The following is an 18659-nucleotide window of genomic DNA, read 5'->3' on the forward strand; positions in this document are numbered from 1 at the left end:
CAAGCGAACGCATACCTGCGCGCCGTGACGCCGTACGGCCGCCCAGTGTTGCTTGCAACACATCCTTCCAGCGGCGGCCCAGAGCGACCGCGCCTCACATATCAAAAATCATTCTTTGAGACACCCGCGCCGTTTTCAGCCGAGATATTCCGTAACTGCGTTTGAAACATGTCAATAATCGTAAAAGCAACAGAAGCCTGCAGCTGATTTTCTTCAGAAGCTTCGGGAGTGACGTGCCAAGTGCGTGAGGTGAATATGTCGAAATGTTGAAGGCTTGTGACTCCAGACCGCGTTCTTCCTTGTTTGGTCGAGAACTCTTTCAGTACCCCTTCGTATATCAGAGCTGCATTTGTGAGCTCCCTTTTTGTTTTGGTCCCCGTCTCTTCTTAGCTCTTGGATAACCTGCTGCCCGCAGATGTGGTTAGAAAGTCCGTGCTCCCGCGAGAACGTCGATGTCTTATGACGCGCCTCCATCTTCTCTGCAGGGCTCAGCGGCAGCGTGACTTTCGGAAGCGATAGTGGCTGGGATTCAGCACGTAACGAATATTTCGAACGACCAAACAAACGCACCGTGCATGTTCTAAGAATCTCAACTGTTTACTGTGTTGTTCCTGTATTGTGCAGGTCTTGGGAACCTCGTGCGCGCGATGTCCGACAGCCAGCTCCTCAGGGCGTGGGCGATGGTCGTGGTCGTGTTCTGATTTGACCGAGCTGCTGACCTGTCGATTTGGCGGCGGGCTGCTGAGGGGGGGAATGTCACGTTTCTTCGAGAACCGGCGCCGGTATTCCAGCAGTGGCCTCCTCCCAGCCTCGGTGCAGAAGGCCGTTACCCCAACTGATGCTTGAGGCGATGGCTGCCACACGACTTACAGTCATCGCGCATTATTTCCGTGCACAGAGACACAAGCACTTCCATCTTGGCTGGAGATTGGTGTGCCCGAGTGAAGCCAGTGTACACTTTCCTGTCGGTCTCAGCCTTGCGGTTTTCAGCCAGCACTTGTCTTGTCTGCCTCGTCGGCTGTTTATCTCTTCGATCCGCTGCTCTATTGGAGACTACAATATAGAGGAAGAACATCAGTAGATAACACGCTCAGCCCCAGCTACTCCATAGAACGATGCTGACGTCACTGATGGATTGAAGAGGCCATTTCTGGTACCATTACCCATACCAATCTATGCCCATTAAAGTTACCGTTAACATAAGTGCAAGGTGTCAGCAAATGCCGTAATGCCTCCCTGTTCCAACAAATCGGGAGAGATTGAAAACATGCGGAATGGGGCTTGGCTACGACTATGCTATGCGGTAAAGTTTCTCGTTAAAAATGTGGCGCCTCCGACCCGTAACACGAATTTCGGTTTCGTTCTTTCCCCTTCCGTCTCTTTCTAAGCGCATTCTTTTCACTTGCACTGAACTGCACTACCATGGACTCTATACGCAAGACGCGTTTTCGGGAGCTGCACTTTCCAGCTGAAAGGAACTTTACTAGTAACGCCCTTCTTTTTAACAGGAAAGTGCAGCACGCACGCAAATAACCCAGTTGAGATCTGGTGCAGGAGGTGCAAGCGAAAAGAATGCACCTTCTGCGTTCAGAGTTCCATGCAACGTAGGAGAATTTATTTCTCTCATCCCGCCACCTTCCTCTGTGCATACGAAGCACGCGCCTGCAAATAGTTGCGCCCGTCACGTTACCGTTGGTGGCATACACAGGAAGTCGGAAGCACGCTCGAGAAAAATAAAGAGGGTCACAGCTGTGCCCTCCTGTCACGTATAGCGTATCTTTTGAATTCCGTGACGCGGTGACTAACAGGCGTTGCCATGGCACTGCTTTTTCGTTACATCGTACTCCTCATAGCAGTACTATGCGTTTTGATCCCGTTAGAAGCAGATGCAGCAAAAAAGGCCAAACCGAGCAAGAAGCCCAAGAAACCCAAGAAGACAAAGCCACCGAAACCACCAAAGCCAACCAAGGCATCCAAGATGAAGAAGACGAAAGGGGCTGGTGCGTATATGCTTCAGTTTTTTATGGACTCACAAGATAGATATCTCTTGCGTCATCTAGCAAAGTTAGCCTGAGGTGGTGGCTGCAGTGGGAAGGATCACACCAACAAGTCACCTGGACCTGTTTGCAGGCTGGCTACGAGTGTCAGACTTATTAGAGCCCCACATAGATGCCTTGTGCTTTAATATTGTTCAAAAACGCGCCCGTGTCAAAGGTGGCCCCACTGCTCACGCATTACCGTAACTCTACAGGGTGTTCAAAATTAAGCTTTCACGAGCGCTACGCAAACACAGCGATGACAGGAAACCGGATGATAACTTTACGCTACTTGTGTAAGAAACAGGTGCTGCTAATTATGTAGCACCTGTTTCTTACTCAAGGAACAAAAATAATAGCACCATTTTTCTTTTGTTCGCCTATTTTATAAAATAGTAGTGAAAGCTCAATTTTGAACACCCTGTGTAGTACAACTACAGCTTTTTCCGCCGTTGTTAATCCTCTTGTCGTACATTTTAATCCTTATTCCTTGACACTTAATCCTTTTGCCATCCGAATTAATCTTCCTTTCATTATTTTTAGTCCTCGTTTCACGTAATTTAATCGATTTCTGATGCAATTTAATTCAAGTGACTACGTGACTCTCTACGTGGCTATACGTGACTTTCTTTTCGTATTTTGGGACAATTCCCATGTTTACGGATGTTGCACATGCTTTTCATTAATAATGTGGGTTCCTGCACCATGGATACTGTGGGTCTATCAATCTGGATTACGGTATTGTGCGACTATTCCCATGCCTACGGGTTTTACCCAGGGTTTTCATTAAAAACGCGGGGTTCTGCACTGTGATGGGATGCCGTGGGACTGTCTATCTTGATTACGATATTGCGGGACTATTCCCACGCCTAAGGGTATTACCCATGCTTCAAATTAAAAACGCGGGTTTCTGCACCATGATGGGATTCAATGGGACTGTCAATCTCGATTACGGTATTGAGGAACTATTCCCACGTCTACGGGTTTTACCCATGGATCGACAGTCCCACAGTATCCCATTAGTACAGAAACCCGCATATTTAATGAAAAGTATGGGAGCATGTTTAATAGAGTGAAAGAAAAGAGGAAGAAAAGGAAAACAAGGAAAAGTCAGCCAGGGTAATACCGCGACCCTTGTGTCACTCTCTCATTGCTGCCTTTTGCACTGATGATGCCTCCCGAATAGGAGACGAAACGTCTGCAGTAAATTTTTCATTTGTTGGGTTAAGTTGGTGTATTTGTGTGTTTTTCTTAAAACGTAATACCCTTAGACATGTGAATAGTGCCACAATATTGTAATCGATATTCACAGCCCCACAGTATCCCATTCCAGTGCAGAAACCCGCATTTTGAATGAAAAGCACGGGTAATACCCATAGACATGAAAATAGTCCTTCAATATCGTAATCCAGATTGACGGTCCCGCAGTATCCCATTACAATGCAGAAACCTGCGTTTTTAATAAAAGCATGGGCGATACCAGTAGACACGGGAATAGTCCCACAATATCGCAATCAAGATTGGTTGTCCCACAGTATCCTATTACAATACAGAAACCTGCGTTTTTAATAAAAGCATGGGCGGTACCAGTAGACATGGGATTAGTCCCACAATATCGCAATCCAGATTGGCAGTCCCATATTATATCCCGTTACAATGCAGAAACCCGCGTTTTTAATGAAAACCATGGGTGAAACCCGTAGGCGTGGGAATAGTCGCACAATACCGTAATCCAGATTGATAGACCCACAGTATCCATGGTGCAGGAACTCACATTATTAATGAAAAGCATGTGCAACATCCGTAAACATGGGAATTGTCCCAAAATACGAAAAGAAAGTCACGTATAGCCCGCACGTAGTCACTTGGATTAAATTGCATGAGAAATTGATCAAATTATGTAAAACGAGGATTAAAAATAATGAAATGAGGATTAATTTGGATGGCAAAAGGATTAAATGTAATGGTGTAACGATTAAAATGTACGACGGAGGATTAATAACGGCGAAAAAAGCTGTCTAGAAGAGCAAGCGTGAAAGTAATGACGTACTACTGGCACATCTGTACTCTTCCAGTAAAATGCAACGCGATTCCCAGAGCAACTGGGCAGCACCGTAATTCCACAATTACTTTCGCTAGTATTGTAAGCAGTACAAGATACTCAAAAAAAAGTATCTAATTTAAGTTACTGAGTACTGGGCAAAAAAAGTAACTGAGCAAAGTGCTAAATGCCCAATCTTGAAAGGTATTTAATATATGGTGCTAAATACTCTTAAGAGTAACGCATTACTTTCAAGATACTCTGATGACAGAGTTTTTTATTATTATTACTCCGTGTTAGCACCGCGAACCAACTGTGGCTATGAGCTGCGGACAGATGGAGAGAGGACAGGAGGAATGAGTGGGGGAATAAGGGGGGTTAGTATGCGTCCTGGGCAGATTGTGCGTCCTGGGCAGACTTCAGGGGAGACTGTGCCGACATTCGTCTGCGAAGTCTTTCGGAAAACCCAGGGAAAACCTCAGAGAGCACAGCCGGGGGTAGGATTCGAACCCAGAGGCACTCTTGGCACCTCTGTTGCGTCAACATTCTGTGTATTTAATTGCACAATTGCAATCTTAAAAGGAGACTTCGGTAAGATTCGAAAAAAAGTTAGGCGAGCATTATACCGAACACGGACAGCTCCCTTGATACCGAATACAACATTCGCATTCATTTTGTGCGGGTAATTAATTCGTAAGTGACGACAATACCAAACCGAAACCAAGATGCAAAGCGCACAGCGGTTCGCCCGGAGGAAGCTACTGTGACGTCACCCGGCATTGTCGTCTGCTACGAAGCTTGCACTCTTCCATGCAGGATGACGTCGGCGTTGTTGCTTTCAGCGCCCCCTTTGCTTCACAGAGGCCAAGCGTTCGTATCGTTAATAATTCTTTGGAATAAAATCTGCGCACTTTGGGAACATGATATTTCGTATGTATGTTCCTGACACCGCTAGGGTTACTGCTATGTCACAATCGTTGTGGCGATTATGCTGCGGAGTTCCACTTTAAGGACTACTGTTGAGGTGTTCGTTTGTTAGTTGCGAGCGTAACTTTGACTTATTCAGGTTCATCAGAGAAAACAGCGGCTCGAAGATGTGTATTGACACAGTTGTCCCGCGAAGTAAAGCAGCGGATTAGTATTATTGGACGTAAGTTGTATCGAACATGGATACGAACATGGATCGAACATGGATGTCCGCAACAACATCGTATCTTCAGATACTTTCGTCCAATGTAAGAATAAAGCGAAGCCGCACCAACTTCCACGAACCTGTTGATATAGGTGAGTCGAAGAGCAGGACAATCGGTTCCATTTGTTATTTGTCAGGAAAGCTATCAACAAGAAACGGAAAATGGCGAGTTTAATATCTCCGTTTCAAATCTCCTGCACTCCAAGGATGTTTGCTCGAATTCGCCTGGGAGATCACCAAGCTGAAGACCAGGTCGCTGGTACCGTAACTTCTTGAGATTCATGAGCAACATGAAATGTTCACGTGCGTATGTGCTGCTTAACTGGACTGGGATAGCACTACGGCAAGCAAGGGTAAAAGCAATGTCTGAAAATCAGCTTCGTTCCTAATTTTTAATTATTATTTTTTGAGAAGGCAGTTTCCTTCGGTTTCGTGGTCAGGGGTCATCGAGCCACCGAACGGCTGAGCGCGGGCTACACGTGACCTGCCATGTTTCAGAGCCCTGTGCTAATGCGTATGTACAGCACAAAGCACATTGCCGACACAAAAAGCGAATTTTTCGCTCGACCTCCGTGTGACGCGCAGAGAAGTAGCTTCAAAGTAACTTGAAAAATGAGTAGAAGTTTTGAGAAAAGCATTTAAGTTAGATTACTAACACTAACGTTTGAAAGTATTTGCAAGATACGAAATTACTCGCACATGTACTTGAAATATAATTGAAATACTCAACTTCAAGTTACTGTATAAGTATGGTTATAAGCCACAAGGAACACCCTGACTCCCCGCGTAGCAGGTGAAGCTTTCTTCAGAAGAAGTAAGTCTTATGATAGTAGTATGGCAGTGTGTCCAACAATCGCATCGTAGAGGGGTAAAGCGACGTTCGTTAAAAATAATTAGGAGTGTCACCAGTCAACAATCTTACACGTCACCTCTGGTGCAGACATATGTCGCCACTGTCTCAGTGAAGTCGGCGTAGAACACGCTCCGTTCTGGATCAAGATGTACCAACATTTCCATTGCAGAGATAAGTCGACAATGAGGGTCACCTCATCTGCAATCACCACAATTTGCATATTACCGGGTGTTCCACATGGAAAGAGAGACATGTTTTCTAACTGATTTTTGCTATTTTGCCGAGGTCACCATTGATTGTTCTGCTTACAGACGGTTGCCTGCCACCTCCGGTGACAACTCCTCCTCCTGCTCCACCCTCATGTCCCACGTTTGCTATCACTACGCAGTCTCCAACTAATACCCCAGCAACCACACCATCAATGACTATTACACCACTGACTACACCATCTCCAACTACTACACCATCGTCTACACCACCTCCAAGTACTACCCCACCAACTACACCATCTCCAACTACTAACCCACCAACTACACTGTCCCCAACTACCACACCATCAATGACTACTACATCAACTACACCATCTCCAACTACTACCCCACCAACTACACTGTCCCCAACTACTACACCATCAATGACTACTAGACCACCAACTACACCATCTCCAACTACTACACCACCAACTACACCATCTCCAACTACTACCCCACCGACTACGCCGTCTCCAACTACTCCCCAGTCAACCACAATGTGCCCAACTACTACCCCAGCAACCACACCATCAATGACTACTACACCACCAACTACACCATCTCCAACTACTACCCCACCAACTACACTGTCCCCAACTACTACACCATCAATGACTACTACACCACCAACTACACCATCTCCAACTACTACACCACCAACTACACCATCTCCAACTACTACCCCACCGACTACGCCGTCTCCAACTACTCCCCAGTCAACCACAATGTGCCCAACTACTACCCCAGCAACCACACCATCAATGACTATTACACTACCAACTACACCATCACCAAATACTACACCACCCTGTACTCCGCCTCCAAGTACTACCCCACCAACTACATTGTCTCCAACTACTACCCCACCGACTACACTGTCCCCGACTACTACACCATCAATGACTACTACACCACCAACTACATCATCTGCAACTACTCCACCACCAACCACACCATCTCCAACTACTATCCCACCGACTACGCCGTCTCTGACTACTACCCCAGCAACCATGCCATCTCCAACTACTTCCCCACCAACTACACCACTTCCAACTACTGCACCACCAACTACACCATCTCCGTCTACTACACCATCAACTACACCATCTCCCTCAACCGAGGCATGTCTTACAACCACTCCAGTCACGACTTCCGCCACTGCAACCACTCCAGCAGAGACAACAACTCCCGCTGCACCAACCACCCCTTTGCAGACAACTACAACACCACCTCCAGGTAAGTGCACCTGCCATCTTGGTCACAACTTGACCAACTGGTTAGGTCAAGAATATTTAATCTATGTCTACTCCATACTTTCCCCAACATTAGAATGTGCGTGGTAACACTTCTAGACTGAGCTAGTATGCTAGATAATGAGAAAAACCCTCTCAGTTCGTAATACTTCCATTGTAACTTCGCAAATGTCATAAGATACTGCGGGAAAATATCTGACTGAAGCTACGACGCTCTGTAGTCACCACCATGTTTTTCAGTCTACGGAAGCAGACATATGTCCGTTCTCAACAGTGTACATGTTGAGAAGAACGTAGCTTGTGGTGGCTATGGTGGGCTATGGTAGCAGTACACCGGCATGGTAATTTTTTAGCCTGCCATAACACCCCCAGCTCACGCGCCGCAGTTCCTGCACATGGCTTTATCGTACAGCACAGAGGAAAAAGAAACCAAAAAGTATACAGCGTGTTTCACATAAAGTGATAAAAAATTCTAACTGGCAACGTACTCGCCGGAGGTATAAAGGTCTTCCGTCAATTTCCTTCAGCGAACTTTAGCGCCATTTAGGGAGACTTTGGACAATGTTTAATTGAGGGAAATTTATTTTTTTTAATTGAACTTTGAAAATCACCAAGAGAACCTCACTTTTTTTTACAGAAATATAAAGTCCTCCATGGATAACCAAACAAAACAATGCACAGTGTCGCGACAGAAATAGGCAAAAAAAAAGTAAAAATTAGGCTTTAGCCCTGCCTGCTTGATTTACTTAAAACTCCACAATAATTTTGTTTTTCGAACGACGTCTGAGAAGTGAGCAGGATCACACATATTCCTGCTACTAGGTGTCAATGCGTTCTTTCAGGTCCCTGCATCAACATCACATTCTCCAACCTTTTCAACCTGGGTAATGTAAGTCGACTCGGTTTATGTTTGAGGGGCAACAAATTAGCACTTTGCCATAGACACGTGAACAAATTATTGCGAATATGTCATGGCCGCTCAAGTCACTTTCCCGTTGGGAGCGGACCTGGTGGCATTCGTTGCAACAACGACAGGAATGGTTGAGGCTTGACCTTTTAAGGGCATTAGTCAAGTGCCGTGATTCTCGTTAAATATGTCGTGTTGGACTTTTATTAATCAGCCATTAATATCAAAGTGTTTCTGCTTTTTGAGACACGGGATATCAGCGACGTCTGCGTGTAACGAAGCAGAAAAATAGAGTATATGGGTGATTCCATCTCAACTCAGGCAGGGTGTTCTGGACACCATCACCGATTTCCCCTGAAAAAATATATGTTGTACCACAACACGCGCACACACAGAATGGAAGAAAGGAAGAATGGAAGACAGCGCGAACCGCTGTTGGAATCCAGTCTTTCCATATCTGGACGAAAAATGTGGAAGGAGATGGACGCGACGATTTGTGGCTCCTGTGTGTATGCGTGTTGCGGTACAACATATATTTTTTCAAGGGAAATCGGCGATGGTATCCGGACCATCCTGCCTGAGTTGAGATGGAATCACCCATATATTCTGTGTTTAAACTTACAGGTTTTTTCAAGGCCTCATTGCGCGCTGTTACGCATTACGCTGTTTTTGCACTTATAATCCATGATTGCTGACTTTTTTGTAGAGAAAGATTTGTCTCCCTTGTGTGCGCAAATATGGACAGTTCTCTGTCCTGCGGTATACTTGTGCGGGAATGGCAGTTGTCGTTGGCTTCTAGCTCATGTTGACGGTAGTTTCAAATTCCTTCCAGTGCGTTGGAAATGCCTTGCAGTTTTGTGCGCCGAATAACGTGAGTCGATTGGTGTTTGATCTAAGTATTAACATAGCCCTGAGCCAATAGAAGACAAATCCAGAGTTTAACGCAGTTTTGGAACATATCTTGCTGATTCGTAAGAATGTGACAGCGTTCGTCCTCTGCAATTCTCAAAATCTTGGTAGCTAAGCTGTAGAAAAGAACCCCTCAGCCACAGAGCCCAATGCTAGTTAATCCAACCGATAGCAGTAGCTGACGAAATGAGTAACAGCAGGCGACGCACAGCGGCAGTGAAGCCCGAACACTGTGGTTTTGATATCATTGATTGAAATGAATTCATTTTTTCTCCAAGGTCACGCTGCGCGAGTTGTTGTCGCGAGATATTTCGTTGCACTTGGATTACTTCGTTTCGGGTTCATTCATCACACGTGACCACACAATTCAGAGTAAGCAAGAATAGCTAGGTAATGCGTTCTTCATCATGCTCTTGCTCCAGAACGGGATAATAGCGGGAGTCATACGCCTGCTTGAGGTAAGCAACACTGATTCTTTTAACATGTCTATTCTCTTTTTATACTACTCACGTGCGCATTCTTGAAAACGCGATACTGGTACTGTAGAGACGCCACATTGAAAGCGCATGCTATGGTGGGTGTAGAGAACCAAAGCATTCGTCACCTTTTCTGTCACCATGGTGTGGACTTCAAGAAAAAATTTAACCACAACCCTTCTGAGGGGCCAATATTTAACAATACAGTAAACCCTCGTTATTAAGGCCATGGTCATTCCCGACAATTTCGGTCATAATGCGGAATTGTCATATTAACATATTAACAGGGGGGATTTGCAGAGGCTTCACTGCATTGTTCCCCAGGTGTATGGGCGTAAAGCGCGTACGTCAGATTATCGCGGGTCATATTAACGAGGGCATTCTTGGAGTAGTGAAATCTTCGTGATCCACGAGTCTCATATCAAGGGCTGTTCCACGAAGACCCCTAGTGGTGGTGTCGCTAACTGAAATTGTCGACCGCAAGAGGGGACCATGGTTTGATAACTGATCATTCGCGGCCTGAGCGACACCGCAGTGGTTGTTCTGTGGATCAATATTTGCCCACCCGAGGGTTCTTTAACGTGCGACGAAAACTCTGCGCACTGCACACCGTACTTAACATCCTTCGCGCGGAAGTCGGCATGTCTGAGCAGCTTGTGTCCATGGCAATGGTCCGTCACTACAATTGCGTAAAGCACACACAATCATTTACTCCAAGAGCGTTTTTTCTCGTGGGTGACACTGCTGGCATGAGGAGCATAAAGACATAGCTGCTGTACATTAGCTCGGAGCATAGAGCCGAGGCAAGCTCCGTAGGGAGCTTGCTACACTTGCTAGGGAGCTTGCTACTTCTTTCTACAAAAAGAAATAGAGCTTCTAAGCGAAGGATAAAATGGAAGTAATTCGCCAAAAAGCCAATGCGTCTAGGTACGTGTATACTGAAGTAGCATGACCCCGTAGCTTTGTCGGGACTGTCGAGAGCTGTTTCGATGGAATGAAGAGGGGGAGGGGGGCATCCCGGGAGGTGCGGAAATAGAGAAGGTGTCTGCGGCATTCTCGGTGTGTGATTGCAATCCCTTTCTGTTCCTTCCTTGGAAGTGTTTGCTTAGGGGATTGGGGAACGCCGATCCTGGCGACTACTTCGTGTCCTTCGGATTCCTGTTGGAAGACATCCTCATAATAGCGTATCGCGTGCTGGACCTGCCTAATCGTAAGTGCGTTTCAGTATCTCGATATCAAAGTAAATGAGGTTAGAGTCTTTCATCACAAAGAACTTTTTGCCTTATTAAAGTACCGTCATTGAAGTGCATGGGGTCTGCAGTTGATCTCGTATTGAGCATAGCACTATTGAATTTCTTTTCCAGTATTATTACGACCCTTTGCGTCTTACAGAATGATACCTTGGGCCGACATCTAATCAGAAACGAACGATCACAGTGCCATCGACGTGAAACTCAAAACGTTCCATGTGCGACTCAAAAGTAACCAGAGCAGTTTCGATTAACTCAAGTTTACTTTCTCTTTGAAACAGTCCAACGGGATCTATTCCACTCTTGCCGCTCATCCTTTTTGTCACAACTGTATCTGTATTGAATGGAAATCGAGTACAAAAACATTCACACAGACAAGAGAAAAAGGGGCAAGGACTGGCACAAACGTCACGTCAGAGTGCCAGTTCTTATCCCCTTCTTCTGCCGGCGCGTGAATGTTTGTGCACATCACCTCCTCTCAGTATGTACCAACGAGAGCCGAAATAACAGTTATTCACTGTCATTGTATATGGTAATCACGATAAGAGCCTCGTTTATGAAGTATCTGGATCTGTAAGCCAGAAGGCTAAGTCGGCTACCGTCCACTTTCAGACTCCTCACATCCATCTTGCGAAAAAACCACGTGGCCCACTTGATCCGACGACGGCTTTTTCGTCAATATTATGTCTCATCAGCAGGTCTTACTCCGTGCAACACCTGACCTCGTCGCCCTCATTTACACCACAGAACACCGTGTGCTGATGATCCGGTGCTGGTTGAGCCTATGCTGATGAGCCGCGTGTGCTCATGTGACAGTAGTGCAGAAAATACCCTCAGACGTAGCGAGATGCAGTACATAATAACAGCTCTTCATTTACTTCGCGATTTGACGCGCTGACCAGGGCAGGGCAAACCAAAAAGCAGGATGCACTTTTTGACACTGTGGTATTCAGTGTAAATGCCCGAGCGATCAATTCGTATTCCAGAAATGACAAACGTGACCCGTATTCCAACGCAGCGGAACAGTTCCGTGGCCGGATAGTGGGCGTCTGCAAAGGGTCAAATCCACCAGGGTATTGTAGCGGTGTTCCGAAGAACGAGACGTGTGGACGTCCTCTCGTCATCCAGCTGCCTGAGACACTCAACATCGGAAGAGTAGGTTTCGCCATTCTGATTCAATCAAACAGTACTCTTGTGTCGAGTAGGTGTAATGTACATGTTAGCTGACGCGGGACAACAGAGTAAGGGATTACCAATTCCAATTTCGAGGTCTTGCTGCAACCTTGCGCATGAAGAAACGCAAACTGGACAACTGACAATAGTGTGCAGCACCTTGGAGACAATGTGTTTCGTGGCCGCAAGCGTACCCCCAGGAGGTACGATTCAGGAATTGATTATTACAGCGACAGCTGTATATATGGGGAGTTATGTATCGAATAGCGTGCGTGCGCCGTGTGTCCCAGTAATCACTATACCATGCGGCGTGGGGTATCACGTGAGGTGTGGTGATGCAGGTGGCGGGAATTAAAAGCGCAAGACGCCAGGCTTTTCGCGAGGATAGTTCCTCCGATTAAGGTCCTCGGTGAAGGTTCTTGTCTTGTGTACTTTGTGGGGGCGCTGTAAGACGGCCGACACATTGTTATGCTTGCGGGGGCGCTCTTGAACGTGTACGGGAGGCGGGGTAATACAAGGTTCAAAGGGGGAGCAATACTTGCGTTGAGTGTCATTGGCCGGGAGCCTTCGTGTTGTTGGAAAAGTTAGGAAATAAACCGTAATGTTGTAACCTTGTGTTTGCCTTCGTGTTCCTCCACCGCCGAGACGGGTTGGGGGGCACACCTTAACCTGGGTCGTGGGAAATATTTCCCACAACTTGCAATACCAATTCGTTCAGAAAAGATTGTAAATATTCCTAAACACCTGAACAGGGTTTGAGATGCAATATTAACATTTAACATGTTAAGAACCCTCAAACACGGAAAAAGAATCGTATTAAAGTCTGCCCACAATGCGTAGCGACACAGCCGTCGTTATATTTCAGCTGCGAGTACCAACGGTTGCACAGCTACTCGCATTTTTTTCTCTAATGTCGTACATCCGTATCGTGATATTAGCTGTATTTAGTCGTAGCTGGTTCTCCTCAATAGATGACCTTCTGTGCCCAGTGTCACCGTATTAAGAACATTCCTTCTATTTGTGCAGTGCTCGAACGAGACCTTGGTTGCCTGTCCTAAAAATCAACCGGCTAAGGTAAATGTCCCTCTTTACACTTCGAACGTTGCTACATCTTCTCCCGCGTGGCGGCACGCTAGAGGTGTCTCTGCCTCACAAAACATGCGCGGACGTCACAAGCTGGTGGTGATTTTCCGGTGGGTTATGGTGTGGTACGTTGGTTGGACTGGATGAGGCAGCGGCCTGATACACGAACTTACCAGAGGATCGCTCGTGTACTCACCGCCTTGTAACCACGTGCACGTAACTAACCGTCGGCGTAACTAACTTTTGCAGAAACAGGACAACGCAAACCTCTTCACACTTCTTGGAGTGAGTCATCTTATTGTCTCTTTGTGTAAATACACCAGTGCTAGAGTATATAGGTAGATAAAGCTAAGGTAAATAAAAAATTTTCCATGTAGCTATACAAGGTTCTTTGGCAAACTCTATTAGCAACACTAAATATTTGAAAGTGCACGGAACATGATGTGTACGCCACGACACAAGAGGCCCGGTTTCCGCTGCGCCCGATTACGTCACCGACGATGTCACGCGCGCACCGAATGATAAGCATGCATGGGACATTTTTCACAACGCTTCTGCGCATGCTCTGTGACCCTAATGGCGCCGAAGAGGATTCCCTGCGTATCCAATAGATGGCGCCAACAGGGGCGGGTCCAGGATTTTTCTGAGGAGGGAGTCCAACCATGGACAGCATGCTAGACACACGATATAGGGTCCTTCAAACACTATGTGAAGACAGAAATTGAGGAGGGGGTCGGGACATGCGGACTCCCCTCTAGATCGACCCCTGGGCGCCAATATGGCGCCGGCTGTGCTTTGGCGCGCGCCGATCGTGTTTCGCAGAACAGCCGCTAGGGTATGACGCGAATGTGAAAAAGTTCCATTAGCCGACACTCTTTTGTGCGGGTCGTGTGCAAAACCAATTTAAGGAGGCGCCGGGAGCACGTGTGTAGTCAAGAAGCGAGAGGAGGAACACGTGAGGCACGAGAAACGGGAAAGAGAGGTCGGGGGGGGGGGGGATTTCAACTTAGAAAGCGGCACACGATTAAGCAGTGCGTCCATCCTGTGTCGTCCTTATTGTTTTTAGCACTGTCTTAGCACTGTATTTCATTACACGGTTAAAAGACGGCGCGCTTCAGTAACGAGAGTTGCGCTGAGCAGAAATAAAGGGTGAGAAGGTTTGGACAATCCCACTCGTGTTACAGGGGTGTCCGTCTTTGGGACTATCCCACTCCTGCTACAAGGGTGTCGTCATTAGCCAGGCGCTCTGAAGGGTCGTTCCCCGCATATGGTTCAGAGCGCCTGCCTAACGACGGACACCTCTGTAACACGAGTCGGATAGTTGAAACCTTCTCTCTCTTTATTTCTCCTAGGCGCCGCTAGGGTGTCGCTCGCCCCGCCTAATGGGTGTTTTCTTCATCAGCTGTCATGTGTTAATCCGAATACCCAACTGGGCGTTGCGAGATACACAGACGAGTTGTTGTGTGGTGTTTGTCCTACTGTGTTTTATTTAACCTCAGCTACTAGTAGCACAATGACAGCTTAAACATGACGGACCTTCTTTGTGTTGTCTCGCAGTGCATCCTGGACAATTTGGGTCAGCAGAGGCTCGACAAAGTCGTCAAGGGCGTTCTGTGCGAATTACTCCGGCTAGTCAATTATCTTGTGGGCAATCCTTCCACTGGAGGTGACAAAGAGCCTGGACAAGGCACTCCCCTTCAGCCAGCAACAGATGTCATAAGCCAGAACAACGGCGCCCTATTCGGCCCACTTGGCGATGCAAAGGAACAACTAGACAACGCACTCAGTGACCAATGTAAGCAAAGACCACCACATGTTTGGACCACGACCTACTAGCTACCATGTCATAATCGGCAACCCCTATGAGGAGCCCGTCCGCACGATCCGCTAGGAGCGCTGCACATCGGCCCGCGAGATCTACAGCATGATTGGACGATGGAAATTTGAATTTTGAACGCGCAGCAGAAGACCGTAGCAGACGACAGCTTTTATGAAAACGCGTAGAATGATGATGGTGATGATCAACATTAGAAAGAAGCGTCTCCCGCGGGACATCCACCGCTTGTACAAAAATACTAAGTTAAGCTGAAGTACAAAGTATTGTAGAAATTGGGGACGCAATAACCGGGCCGATGAGTGGCGCCACCACTAGCCTCCAAATGCGGCGCAGGGAAGGGCCTATGCCTATGCCATATGGCCGCTATAATCAAGTAGGTCGTGGTTTGGACATGCGTTCGAAAGCGGCTTCTACTGTACAATTCTGTCGTAGTGGATATCATACACGGGTTATGTAACTGAATAAGAAACACGGGAAAAGTACAAGCTCAGGCTTCTCACCACCTTAGCTGTTCCTCTGACGTACCGGGCGCAACCAATCGGAAAGCCCAGTTGCTGAGTTCTCCTTGACTTCTGTAGTCCTCACTGACTCTTCTTAGCGGTTTTCTGATGTGGTAAAATAATGAGAATATAGATTTGCCATGTTCCTTTTAACGAGCAGCAAAAAACATCATACCCCACACGTGTTCAGAAATGGATTCAACCGGTTTCTACACGTATTGACGACGAGGTTACATTCCCCTTCCTTTCTTCCTATCGTAATAGCTGGTTTCCTATCTAGTCTAGATAAAATCAAGCGTAGATACCCGTGATCAAGACTGCAATTCTTTTGGTTCCTTCTTTCGGTCTGCAGGCATAGTTAAGATTCCACATTACAAAACAAACCTTTGTCCCATAACACGCTCAATGGCACACAATGCTGCCTCAGAGGTGGGGAAATTACTTTTAATTTGTAATGCGTTACCATTACTTTTATAAAAGCTAATGCATTATATTACTCATTAGCTTTTCGAGGTTAGTAATGCATTAGTAATGGCATTACTCTGGCATTACATTTATGATTTAAGGCATAAGCCTCAAACGTGCAATGCATGAATTTTCTTCCTCGCTTTTTTTGTTTGTTTGTTTGATTTAGGCAATAGTCACCCGAGTATCCCCCAAATCGGTGCCACTAAATCCCTGCAGAAACGAGACTGATAGGCAAAAACTATAAACAAGATTTATTGCAGCGTAGTAGCAGGTGATGCTCAAAGTTGTCATCCGCTAGCCTTGCTCGCTTCGGCGACAGGACATCTTTTGCCTTACTGAACACTCAGCAGAAGCAGATGACGGAATTTTCGTGTTGCACTGCACGAACAGTCTCTTGATTGTCGGGATTCATTCATCATCTAGCGATTCTAGGCTGCGATCCTTATAACTTGCACCGAACCGTAAAATGTCTCCCATCGCAACCAACTGACCCGGTACTCGCACTAAATGCGGCCCACGAATGGGACAAGTCTTCACCTGTCGGCTCCATGATGCCTTTCCGCTATGCCCAGCTCTACAATTCTGTCCTTGCAGAAAAGTGACTTCTGACAGCACAAGAGAAACTAACACGGTACCATACCAAAACAGTGAATCCCTAGTGGACTTGTCACTTGTTACCCTCATAGGGACCATGTTTCTGTGTCGTTGTGGTCCGGATGTCCTGACCCCCTCCTGAATTTCTATAGTGACATAGTGTTTAATTGACCCTAGCTCGCGTATCTAGCATGCTGTCCATGGCTGGACTCCCTCCTCCGGAAAGTCCTGGATCCGCACCTGCCGGTGACACACACCTCTTGCCCTTAGCTCATTGTTAAAGGCGGGTTGAGAAAACCTGGATGGTTCACAACCCTCACGTGGCGTAATGAACTCAGTCGAAATGTCATTCATTACCACTACTCATTATTCAAAAGTAATTCATTACTCCCCACATCTGCGGCCTTTGTTGCTTCTGATTCTAGGAGGGAGTGGGGCCTGCGTCTTCCCGGGCTAAGGTGTCACAAAAAGGCGTACGCCTCCCATTCTCAACAAATCGCGATAGGGAACGTTATGCTGTTGACTGTTATGCACTCGAAAGCAAGGGCGGATCTAGGATTTTCCCGATGGGGGGGTCCGCTGTGGACAAGTGCCACGTGCACACTGGGATTGGTCCACTGAACCCAATGTTGAAGTCTGGAATTGGGGGGGTCGGGACCCCTGCCCCCCCCCCTAGATCCGCGCCTGCTCGAAAGTGCTTTTGTCATTATGGGACGCTGATGTCAGTAAAAGCAGAATTGGTGTTCTCGCTAAAGAGCGGTGTATATATCGTGTCAAAAGCAGACTTTTCCTTTTACAGGCCCCGAAATCAAGTCATGAATGCGTCGGTGTCACGAAAATATTGTCAACGTTTTGGTCTTGCACCGAAAAAAAAGGGAAGCCTTGCCTGAAATAAAGCCACACTCGTGCTTGAATATCTTCTTTCTCCACTGCTTCGTTGTACTTTGCCTTGAAGAGCATTTGTCTGCTCTGCATGTACTGCACATCATTCACGAACCTTTCGCTATATGAAGACAGTCGCATCCACATCGTGAACTCCGGCTTGTGCCTCACACATTGAATCCACACAATCTGTGCAATAGGGGTGGACGGGTAGGTGGAAGACCTTGAACGAACTGGTGAAACTAAAGAACATTGATAAGACGCATACCGTCCACCCCTGTTGCACTCGACTTTCGGTACATTGTGCTGCTTGGGTGGGTTCGACCCTTATCAGCACCCTTTCCCTTTCCTTTCTTTTTCTTAATAAACATATCCCCCCCCTTATCAGTACGGTTTCGAGTCCTAGTCACATTATCAGCCTTTACGCTGTAGGTCTAACCCATACTCTTATGGCTTAGTTTTTTCACCCATGTACACCGTGGACCGTGGCGGGCTCCTGTATCCTCAGGGAAATTTCCTAATAGAATAAACGCTTTCACCAGCCAGAACGTCAACGAAGTCGATCACCCGATCGAGCTAACTTGCAGTACTATAGGACGCATCGTGATCATAATGTAGAGCAGCAGCAAAAACACAAGACGACGCAGCAAACAGAACAGACAGGACACGAGCACGTGTGTTGTCTTGTCTGTCCTGTGTGCTGAGTCTACCCAGTCTATCCGCTTGTGGTTTGTCTCAACGGACATAACACTAAAGATGCGCTGCCACTGACAGTGGACTAGGCCTGCTTGTTAGCATAGGTGTCTCAGGAAGGAAACACTGGGCATCCACAGAGACCCCCCCCCCCCCTTCCCCACCGTTGATATGCGAATTGTGTCTTCCATATACCAAACATACAGGAACATTCAAAGCAAGTTCTTTCCAGAGAACTACGGAGTTTCCGGAGTTCGTGCA

At 46.8% G+C, this 18659-nt stretch overlaps 1 protein-coding gene and 1 long non-coding RNA gene across 2 annotated transcripts in view; one reads left to right on the plus strand and one right to left on the minus strand.

The window, feature by feature from the left end:
- The window catches only part of LOC135393513 (uncharacterized), a 38382-nt gene extending 20524 nt beyond the window's left edge, over positions 1 to 17858 (minus strand). The window contains exons 1-2 of the long non-coding RNA XR_010422664.1: positions 17710 to 17858; positions 15762 to 15866 (exon numbers count right to left, since the gene is read on the minus strand). This is a non-coding gene — a long non-coding RNA (uncharacterized LOC135393513). The remainder of the gene's footprint in view (positions 1 to 15761; positions 15867 to 17709) is intronic.
- LOC135393511 (mucin-2-like) lies at positions 1725 to 17709 on the plus strand. The gene is made up of 11 exons (XM_064623921.1): positions 1725 to 2000; positions 6434 to 7609; positions 8469 to 8515; positions 9366 to 9404; positions 9865 to 9900; positions 11017 to 11128; positions 12187 to 12323; positions 13368 to 13415; positions 13674 to 13709; positions 14982 to 15219; positions 17623 to 17709. The coding sequence occupies exons 1-11, from the start codon at positions 1817 to 1819 to the stop codon at positions 17640 to 17642; spliced, it is 2073 nt and encodes a 690-aa protein (XP_064479991.1). The 5' UTR covers positions 1725 to 1816; the 3' UTR covers positions 17643 to 17709.
- Positions 17859 to 18659: the final 801 nt, after the last annotated feature.

The sequence above is a fragment of the Ornithodoros turicata genome, chromosome 4 (assembly GCF_037126465.1).
Source record: "Ornithodoros turicata isolate Travis chromosome 4, ASM3712646v1, whole genome shotgun sequence".
NCBI lineage: Eukaryota > Metazoa > Arthropoda > Arachnida > Ixodida > Argasidae > Ornithodoros > Ornithodoros turicata.

Excerpts from the sequence above, each read along its gene's own strand:
- LOC135393511 (XM_064623921.1), top strand. The coding sequence starts at position 1,817 with ATGGCACTGCTTTTTCGTTACATCGTACTCCTCATAGCAGTACTATGC. Across the intron at positions 2,001-6,433 it reads GAAGAAGACGAAAGGGGCTG|ACGGTTGCCTGCCACCTCCG; the intron begins GTGCGTATATGC and ends TTCTGCTTACAG. Across the intron at positions 9,405-9,864 it reads AGTTTTGTGCGCCGAATAAC|AACGGGATAATAGCGGGAGT; the intron begins GTGAGTCGATTG and ends CTCTTGCTCCAG.